Genomic DNA, 10,988 nt, shown 5'->3' with positions numbered 1-10,988 from the left:
ATATATATATATATATATATATATATATATATTACATATAAAAGAATAAACAGAAAAGCTTAAGAAATTCTGAGATTAGAATCTGGTTATCCAACACTGTTTTCATTGATTGTTATGATTTGAGTTAAAAATGGATAGAAACAACAACAAAATCCTTAAAAATTTTCTTCCCTTTCACTTCATAGAGATTTGATAATTTATTTGTCCGTTTAGAGATATTATCAAATAATAAGACATAAGACCAGTTCCTCATGTTGCTTGCATTAATAAAGAATAATTTTATCTTTCCCAAGAAAAATGAAAATAGAATTGAACACAAAGTCAGCAGAGCAAAATTAAAGCTGAACATACAGGTATATAAAATATGGATTTTTAACTGCCTGTACAGCTTCTTCAAGATGAAGCTATGTTACATACAGATGGACTTCCAAAATTGATAAAGGATAATTTAAAGAGATAACTGTTAGGTATGAAATGAGAATTTATTCTGTATTTCATTAGACTCAGTAGTTAATAAAAGAGCTAGGAGTTGGTGTTAAAATTGGTTCAAAGGAATGTTTAAGGAGTTATTTATATATAACATATATATGTATATTTATAACTGGAAGAAATTTTTATTTGATTATTATTTGTGATTAGAATTAATTATGCATTCAGAAATTTTTTAGGAGCATTTTCAGTTCAAATTACACAATCTTGGCAGCCAAATCCTTCCTTCTATTAATTAAGCACAGATAATAAATTATAGTTCTTTCTATATATATAAAATCAACAGCAGTTTGTTTTTCTGTTCCTGTGGGAAAAAACAGTTCAATGTTTATACAAGTCATTCTGGGACATAGTGTGTGTATGGCCTTTGGGATGAAGGACATCTGACTAAGGTTGCCTGAATTTATTCTAGCCTTAAAATTGGTTATACCCTTAATTAATGTTAAAGTCCAGCCTAAATCAAAATCAAAATGGTTGGCCCATGGAACTTTCACTATGTAATTGTTCACTAAGTACAACTCTTCAAATTCTTATTTAACAATAGAATTTATCATATTCTTCAGGTAGTCCTAAGGCAAATTTTAAGTAATACATTTATAGACCACTTTCCCAGTCATGAAGAAAGTTATTAAACAGCAAATATTACTGTAAATATATAACCACATAGTCCTTTAACTGGGACATATATTTTGAGAAATGTGTTACTTGTAGAACATCAGAGTGTACTCATGTACACATAAATGGATTGATCAGTCACTGAGTGTGGCTTCTTGATGCCATTCAGAGATGCTTTAAACAAAGAGAATGATACTACTGTTGGTTTAACATGGCCTTTTGTGTTAAAGGAAACTGTTTTTTTCCATTTCTTTATTGGTTATTTTATTTATTTACATTTCAAATGTTATCCCCCTTCCCAGTTTCTCCTTCATAAATCCTCTATCCCCTCTTCCTGCTTCTTTGATCCCACACACTCCTGCCTCAGCGCTCTAGCATTCCCCTCACCTGGGTCATCGAACTTCCACAAGACCAAGGGGTTCCCCTACCAGTGATGCCAGATAAGGCAATCCTCTGCTACATATCCAGTTGGAGCCATGAGTCCCACCATGTGTACTCTTTGATTGTTGATTTAGTCCCTGGGCGCTTTGGTGAGGGCGGGGGTTGGGGGCACTTCTTGTTGGTTGATGTTGTTCTTCCTATGGGGTTGCAAACCCTTTCAGCTCCTTCAGTCCTTACCCTAACTTCTCCATTGGAGTCTCCACAATCACTCCAATGGTTGGCTGTGTGCATCTGCATTTTTTTTTTTTTTTTGCCAGACAAGTTATACCAGGCTCCTCTAAGCAAGCAATAATGTTTGGGTTTGGTGTCTGCAGATGGGATGGATCCCTAGGTGGGGCAGTCTCTGGATGGTCTTTCCTTTAGTCTCTGCTCCACTCTTTATCCATGCATTTACTTTTGACAGGAGGAATTCTGTATTAATATTTTTGAGATGGGTGGTTGGCTCCATCCGTCAACCAGGGGCCATGCCTATCAACTAGATTTGGTCTCCAGAGGTTCTATAACACCTTCATTGGGTATTTTGCTAATGTCCTCCCTGTTGGGTACTGGGAAACTCTTGGGTCCTTGGCATCTGGGACTTTCTAGTGGCTAACCCCAGGTCTCTCTCCCCCACTGCTACTGTCCTTTCAAATTCCTGACTCTCTGTACTTCTCCCTCATCTCCTCCAGTATTTGAACCAGACCCCCGTTTTCCCTCCTTCTCTTTTCCCTATCCCAGATCCTTCTTTCCCTCTACTTTCCCAAATTTTCTTCCCCCTTCTCAGTAGGACTATAGCATCCACACTTTGGGGTGATCTTCTTTCTTCTTGGATTTCATATGGTCTGTGAGTTGTATTGTGGGTATTCTGAGCTTCTTATGTGTTTTTTTTTTTTTTGTGAGTGGGTTATTTCACTCATGATATTTCTGATTCCATCCATTCGCCTGTGAATTTCATGAAGTCATTGTTTTAATAGCTAAATACTACTCCGTTGTGTAAATGTACCACATTTTCTGTATCCATTCCTCTGTTGAGGGGCATCTGAGTTGTTTCCAGCTTCTGGCAGTTACAAATATGGCTACTATGAACATAATGGTGCATGTGTTCTTATTACATGTTGAAGCATCATCTGGGTATATGCCCAGGAGTGGTATAGCTGGATCCTCAGGTAGAACTATTTCCAATTTTCTGAGGGGCTACCAGACTGGTTTCCAGAGTGACTGTAGCAGCTTGCAATCCCACCAGCAATGGTAGAGCATTCCTCTTTCTCTACTTCCTCACCAACATCTGCTGTCACCTGAGTTTTTGATCTTAGACATTCTGACTGGTGTAAGGTGGAATATCAGGGTTGTTTTTATTTGAATTTCCCTGATGACTAAGGATGTTGAACATTTCTTTAAGTGTTTCTCAGCCATTCAAGATTCCTTAGTTGAGAATTCTGTTTAACTCAGTACCCCATTTTTAATGGGGTGATTTGGTGTTCTGGAGTCTAACTTATAGAGTTCTTTGTATATTTTGGATGTTAAACCTCTATCAGATGTAGGAGTGGAAACCATCTTTTCCCAATCTGTTGGTTGATGTTTTGTCCTATTGTCAGTGTTCTTTGCCTTACAGTAGCTTTGCAATTTTATAAGGTCCCCATTTGTCAATTGTTGATCTTAGAGCATAAGCCATTGGTGTTNTGTTCAGGAAATTTTCCCCTGTGCCAATATATTTGAGGATTTTTCCCCACTTTTTCTTCTATTAGATTCTTGATCCACTTGGAACTTGTACAGAGAGATAAGAATGGATCAATTTGCATTCTTCTACATGTTGATTGACAGTTGAACCAGCATCATTTTTTTGAAAATGCTGTCTCTCCCCCCCCCCCAGTGGATGGTTTTGATTCCTTTGTCAAAGATCAAATGACCATAGGTGTGTGGATTCATTTCTGGGTCTTCAATTTTATTCCATTGATCTACCTGCCTGTCTCTGTACCAGTACAATGAGGGTTTTTGTTTGTTTGTTTGTTTGTTTTTAAAATTTATTTATTTATTAAAGTACACTGTAGCTGTCTTCAGACACTCCAGAAGTGGGAGTCAGATCTTGTTACAGATGGTTGTGAGCCACCATGTGGTTGCTGGGATTTGAACTCCGGACCTTCAGAAGAGCAGTCGGGTGCTCTTACCTACTGAGCCATCTCACCAGCCCCTGTTTGTTTTTTTTAATCACTGTTGCTCTGTAATATAGCTTGAGGTCAGGAATTCTCCCAGAAGTTCTTTTATTGTTTAGAATGGTTTTTGCTAACCTGGGATTTGTTATTCCATATAAATTTGAGAATTGCTCTTTCTAACTCTGTGAAGAATTGAGTTTGAATTTTTATGGGGATTACATTGAATCTGTAGATTCCTTTTTGTAGGATGGCCATTTTTANTATGTTAATCCTGCCAACCCATGAGCATGGGAGATCTTTCCATCTTCTGAGATCTTCTTCAATTTCTTTCTTCAGAGACTTGAAGTTCTTGACATACAGATCTTTCACTTGCTTGGTTGGTGTCACACCAAGTTATTCTATATTATTTGTGACTACTGTAAAAGGTTTTATTTCCCTAACTTCTTTCTCAGACCATTTATCCCGTGAGTAGAGGAAAGCTATTGATTTGTTTGAGTTAATTTTATATCCAGCCATATTGGTGAAGTTGATTACAACTGTAGTTCTCTCATAGATTTTTTTTTTGGGGGGGGTCACTTATGTATACTATCATATCATCCACAAATAGTGATATATTGACTTCCTCCTCTCCGATTTGTATCCCTTTGATCTCCTTTTGTTGCCTAATTGCTCTAGCTAGAAATTCAAGTACTATATAGAATAGATGGAGAGAGGGGGCAGCCTAGTGTTATCCTGATTTTAGTGGAATTGCTTCAAGTTTCTCTACATTTAGTTTGATGTTGGTTATTGGTTTGCTGTATATTGCTTTTATTACATTTAGATATGGATCTTGAATTCCTGATATTTCCCATACTTTTAACATGAAGGGGTGTTGTATTTTGTCAGAGAGTTTTTCAGCATCTAATGAGATGATCGTGTAGTTTTTTTTCCTTTGAGTTTGTTTACATAGTGGATTATCCTGGCCCAGTGGGACCTAGTTATTCCATGGGGTCGAGGGGGACCGAGTCTGAAAAGTAAAATGGGCGAGAAAGAGAGGGAGACCTTGCAATGGATGGCTTTTTGTCATGGTCTCCTTTGTTGAAGGCTAAAAGCCCAGTTTTTAAGGCATACAGGGAGAGGAGATAGGGAGGAGTTAAAGCATGATCAAAAGAAACAGAGTGAAAGACAAATGGGGGAATGCTGACTGCAGGTTTGAAACTTTTTAGTGATTAATCTCAGGGCTCTGGCGCACTGCTCCTGAACTCCGGGCAGCTTATCTCTGAAGTCTGGGTCCTCCTTTACAGCCCAAGGTATTTGTTCAGGGCAACTCCAGAGTGCTGGATACTTCTTAACAGACCCAGGTGTCATCTCAGGGCAAAGAACAAATGATTCCCTTGGGCAGCTTTGGGAAGAAAGAGATAGAGCAACCTTGGGAAGGAGGGGGGACACAGCTCTCAACAAAGGACCATTTGGCTATTAGGTAAGAGCTGTCGAAGGCCTGGTTCATCTCAGCCTGGTCCCCAACAGTGGATTACATTATATGGATTTCTATATATTGATCCATCCCTGCATCCCGGAGATGAAGCCTACTTTGCTCATGGTGAATGATCGTTTGGATTTGTTCTTGGATTCCATTTGGAAGAATTTTATTGGTTATTTCTGCATCAATATTCATGATGGAAATTGGTCCAAAATTCTCTTTCTTTCTTTGGTGTTTGTGTGGTATAGGTATCAGTGTAATTGTGGTTTCATAGAATGTATCAGGTAGTATTCCTTCTGTTTCTATTTTGTTGAATAGTTTGAGAAGTTTTGGTGTTAGGTCTTCTTTGAATGTCTGATGGAATTCTACTCTAAAACCATTTAGATCCAGGGATTTTTTTGGTTGGGATACTATTAATGACTGTTTCTATTTCCTTAGGAGTTATGGGACTGTTTAGATAATTTATCTGATAGTGATTTAACTTTGGTACCTGGTATCTGTCTAGAAAATCATCCATTTCGTCTAAGTTTTCCTGTCTTATTGAGTATAGGCTTTTGTAGTAGGATTTCTGAACTGCTTTAGTTTCTGTTGTTATCCATTTTCATTTCTGATTTTGGTAATTTGGATACTATCTCTGAGCCCTCTTGTCAGTCTGGGTAATGGTTTTCTCAAAGAAACAGCTCCTAGTTTTATTGATTCTTTGTCTACTTCTCTTTGTTTCTACTTGGTTGATTTCAGCCTTGAGTTTAATTATTTGCTTCCATCTACTCCTCTTGGGTGTATTTGCTTCTTTTGGTTCTAGAACATTCAGATGTGCTGTTACACTGATAATGTATGCTATCTTCAATTTCTTTATGAAAGCATTCAGAGCTATGAGTTTTCCTCTTATCAATGCTTTAATTGTGTCCCAAAGTCTGGGTATGTTGTGTTTTCTTTTTTGCTAAATTCTAAAAAGTCTTTAATGTCTTTATTTCTTCCCTGACAAAGTTATCATTGAGTAGATAGTTGTTCAGTTTCCATGTGTATGTGGGCTTCCTGTTGCTTTTGTTGTTGTTGAAGACCAGCCTCAGTCTGTGATCTGATAGGATGCATGGGATTATTCCAATCTTCTTGTTTTGGTTGAGGCTTTTTTTTGTGTCCAATTATATGGTCAATTCCAATTATATGGTCAATTTTGTAGAAGGTACCATTAGGTGCTGAGAAGAAAGTATATTCTTTTATTTTATAATGAAATATTCTGTAAATATTTTTAAAGTCCATTTGGTTCATAACTTCTCTTAGTTTCACCGTGTCTCTGTTTAGTTTCTGCTTCCGTGATCTGTCAGTTGGTGAGAGTGGGGTGTTAAAGTCTCCTACTATTATTGTGTGAGGTTCAATATGTGCTTTGAGTTTCAGTAATATTTCTTTTACAAATGTGGGTGCCCTTGCATTTGGGGCATAGATGTTCAGAACTGAGAGTTTTCTTAGTATGTTTTTCCTTTGATGAGTATATAGTGTCCTTCCTCATCTTTTCTGATAACTTTTTGTTGAAAATATATTTTATTGGATACTAGGATTGCTACTCCAGCTTGTTTCTTGGGACCCTTGGCCTGGAATTTTTTTCCAGCCCTTTACTTTGAGGTACTGTCTGTCATTGTCACTGAGTTATGTTTCCTGTATGCAGCTAAATGCTGGTTCCTTTTTATGTATCCAACTCTATGTCTCTTTATTGGGGAATTGAGTCCATTGATGTTCAACTATATTAAGGACCAATGGTTGTTGCTTCCTGTTGTTTTTGTTCTTAGAGGTGGAATTATGCTTGTGTGGTTCTCATTTTGGGGGGTTTGTTGTGGAATTAGTTTCTTGCTTTTTCTTGGGTCTAGTTTCCCTCCTTGTGTTGGGTTTTCCTTTTGTTATCCTCTGTAGGGCTGGACTGGTGGAAAGATACTGTATAAATTTGGATTTGTCATGGAATATTTTGGTTTCTCCCTTTATGGTAATTTTGAGAATTTTGCTAGATATAGTAGCCTGTGCTGGCATTTTTGTTTTCTTAGTGTCTATGTGACATCTGCACAAGATCATCTTCCTTTTAGAGTCTCTGTGGAGAAGTCTGGTGTAATTCTGTTGGGTCTCTGTTTGTTACTTCACATTTTTCCCTTACTGCTTTCAATATTCTTTCTTTGTTTTGAGCTTTTAATGTTTCAATTATTATGTGGTGGTAAGAATTTCTTTTCTGGTTCCATCCATTTGGTGTTCTATAAGCTTCTAATATGTGTATTGGCATCTCTTTCTTTATGATAGGGAGGTTTTCTTCTATCATTTTGGTGAAGATGTTTCCTGACCCTTTGGGTTGGCAATCTTCACTCTCTTCTATACCTATTATTCTTAGGTTCAGTTTGTGCATTGTGTCCTGGACTTCTTGAATGTTTTGAGTTAGGAGCTTTTTGCTTTTTGTATTTTGTTTGACTGCTGTGTCAATGTCTTCTAGGGTATATTCTTTGCATGAGATTTTCTCTTCTATCTCTTGTATTCTGATGCTTGTATTTGTGACTGCTAATCTCGTTCCTCAATTTTCCATCTCCAGCATTGTCTCCCCTTATGTTTTTTTAATATTTATATTTCCATTTTTAGATCCTAGACAGTTTTTACAATTCCTTTATCTGCTAGGTTGTTTTCCTGTGTTTCTTTAAGAGGTTTATTTGTTTCTTCTATAAGGGCTTCTACTTTTACCTGTGTTCTATATTTCTTTAAGGGTGTTATTTATGTACTTCTAAAGTTCCTCTATTATATTCATGAGAAAGAATTTTAAATCTGAATCTGGCTTTTCAGGTGTGTTGGGGTATCCAAGGCTTGGTGTTTGAAAAAACTGGGTTCTGATATTTTCAAGTAGCATTGGTCTCCATTGCTTATGGTCTTGCGCTTGCCTCTTGCTATCTTGTTATTTCTATTAACTGCCTTTGCTGTCTCTGACTAGAGCCTGTCAGTCATGTGATCCTGTGATCCTGAGATCCTGTGATCCTGAGATCCTGTGATCCTGTGATCCTGTGATCCTGTGATCCTGTGATCCTGAGATCCTGAGATCCTGAGATCCTGAGATCCTGTGATCCTGAGATCCTGTGATCCTGAGATCCTGTGATCCTGAGATCCTGAGATCCTGTGATCCTGAGATCCTGAGTGTGACAGAGTTCCTGGGAGTTAAGCTGCCTCTGGGATCCTTCGATCCTGGTGTGTCTGTGCTGCTGAGATCCTGTTGTGGCAAAACATCTGGGAGTTGAACTTCCTCTGGGTGTTATGAGAGTGGGTGAGAAGCCAGCACCCTGGTCACAGGTTCAAACTAGAATGAACCCCTGCTTCTGGATGGACAGGGGTTTCTGCATCCCTGGATCCTGCAGATCCCAGTTACACCAGGTGATGGGGCAGGTGTTCTGGTCTCACCTGTGATCCTGAGTGTGTGTCAGAACACCTGGGAGTCTAGCTTCCTTTGAGTGTTGTAGAAGTAGATGTGGAGACAGTGTTCTGGGTCCACTCTGGGCAGTGGTGCAAACCATGCCTCTGGCTGGGCAGAGGTTCCTGCATCCTTGGATCCAGGGGTTCCCAGTTACACTGAGTGTTGTGACAGATGTTGTGGCCTTACCTATGATCCTGGATGTGTCAGAGTGCCTGGGACCAAGAAACTGTTTTTTAGTAAGTAAAAAAACATTTGAAGCCAGGCAGTGGTGACACATGCCTTTAATCCCAGCAATTGAGAGGCAGAGGCAGGCGGATTTCTGAGTTCGAGGCCAGCCTGGTCTACAAAGTGAGTTCCAGGACAGCCAGGGCTATACAGAGAAACCTTGTCTCGGAAAAAAAAAAATTGATGTTAACCATGAAAGTACACAATGCATTGTACATAACTGCATTGTTATACATTAATGACTGTCAATACAATGTCTGTTTACATTAGTATTATCACAAATATATAAGTAATTCATTATACTATGACATCATAGCAGCTTCAGTGTCAATAGTGCTTTTAGTTCCTTTGTAATCTTAGATACACTATCACATATGTGATTTGTTATTGACTTACACTTCTGTTCAGGACTTTTACAAATATATGTTCAAACAATAGATTTATCTTTTTAGTTATTGCACAACACAATGTCACTCCTGTGTAGTGAGAGTATAAAATTAAAAAAAAAAAAAACGTTAAGGCATTTAACTGTATATTTTGAATTAGAAGTAAAAATCAGTAATAGTACTAGAAGAAAAATATAAAATATTGTTTTTAAAAGTTGGCTTTTAGGTACATGCCTAAATCCATATGAAAATATTGTAATAAAGCATTGTGTTTCAAATAACGCAATTTTTGAAATGGCAGAGATAGTGCATTCAGTGTCCTATTGAACAGGTTTTTTTTTTTTGTAGTTTTGGGGATTTTTCAATGAAATATTAAGTAAAACTAAATACAATGCTCTGTATGAACTAACTTATTCTTTTCAAAATTTTAGGAAAGTTAGAATGCATGTTAATAACATTAACAAAATCACAAGAATTTACAATGTAATTGGAACTATCAGAGGGTCTACAGAGCCTGGTGAGTCATTAAAATTTAAAAACAAAACATTTTCTTTTAAAAAAATTAAGAAAAGATGAAATTCTGTCAATAACATACTATTTTGGCTGATTTGACACTGAAATCAGGGGAAGGTTGTTACCATTCTAAAAGATTTTACTTTATATTGTTGATTGTCTTCTATGGAGAAAACTTCATACAGAAAAAAGTTTAATTAAATACACAAATGACAAATGCCTGTAATGTGTGCTAGTTGAAGCTCTCTGGAACACTTGTCCAGACAGGTATGTCATTCTCGGAGGTCATCGTGATTCCTGGGTGTTTGGAGGGATTGACCCTACCACTGGGACAGCAGTTTTACAAGAGATTGCACAAAGTTTTGGGAAACTTGTGAATGGAGGTAACTACCAATTCTCTGGTCACTGGTAATTGAAAAAGACTTGCTTAATATTCCTATAGCTATAGGTGGCCATAGCTAATCAAGTACACTAATATGATTGCAGGCTGGAGACCAAGGAGAACTATCATTTTTGCCAGCTGGGATGCAGAGGAGTTTGGGCTGCTGGGTTCAACTGAATGGGCTGAAGTAAGTAGCATGGAAGGTGCTTATTATAACATTGTAGAGATTCTCTTACTTAATAGAGAATGACTCAAGTTAAATTCACAAATACATAAATTTTTTACTCTCATGTTTGTTTTGCAAATCAGAGTCATTTTTTAAGTTAACACTATTTATTATCAAAATATTTTTCTGTATTTGTACTGTGAAAATAAAATCAGTAAACTCATAAAATGATGTGAATTTATAAGCTGTTAATTTGTCTTTCCTTTCATAACAGTTATAATGTCAATTATAAAATGATAATACCGTAAATTAAATCACTTTAATAGAGTAGCTGAATGTAGTATTTCATAGCGTTGTCTTTTTTTTTTTTTTTTTACATGCTCTTAACTCTTAAACAACCTCTTCTAGGCACTTTCTTTCTTTTTTCCAGTTCTCCTTTGTTGGTAATATCTAAGTTTTTACTAAAGTGTCTAAAATAAGCTTATACCTTTTCATAAAGTTATATATGGCTTGTGGTATTATGCTTTGTCTACCATCTGTTTATCACATATAAGTATAAATTTTATCCATGTGATATAAAGTAAAGTATGCATATCTGTGTATAGTTTTAAAAATGCCTTCCTCTGACTCACTTTTCCATATATCACTCTAAACTAATAATATGAAGCAAAATTGTATATAGTTACTTATCTGATATTACTTAACTTTGTTAATTCTGTACATGTTGTAAAGTTTAATTTTGATACTAGTATTATA

General features: G+C 36.8%; 1 protein-coding gene across 1 annotated transcript in view; it reads left to right on the top strand.

The window, feature by feature from the left end:
• Positions 1 to 10,988, top strand: part of Naalad2 (N-acetylated alpha-linked acidic dipeptidase 2) — an 86,964-nt gene that overhangs the window by 39,867 nt on the left and 36,109 nt on the right. Inside the window, exons 11-13 of the mRNA XM_021206700.2 lie at positions 9,603 to 9,688; positions 9,948 to 10,067; positions 10,171 to 10,253. Of these exons, the coding sequence (XP_021062359.1) occupies positions 9,603 to 9,688; positions 9,948 to 10,067; positions 10,171 to 10,253 (289 nt within the window). The remainder of the gene's footprint in view (positions 1 to 9,602; positions 9,689 to 9,947; positions 10,068 to 10,170; positions 10,254 to 10,988) is intronic.

Source organism: Mus pahari, chromosome 10 (genome assembly GCF_900095145.1).
Source record: "Mus pahari chromosome 10, PAHARI_EIJ_v1.1, whole genome shotgun sequence".
Taxonomy (NCBI): Eukaryota; Metazoa; Chordata; class Mammalia; order Rodentia; family Muridae; genus Mus; species Mus pahari.
Note: the sequence above shows the minus strand (reverse complement) of the source record. Positions and strands in the feature narration are given on the sequence as shown.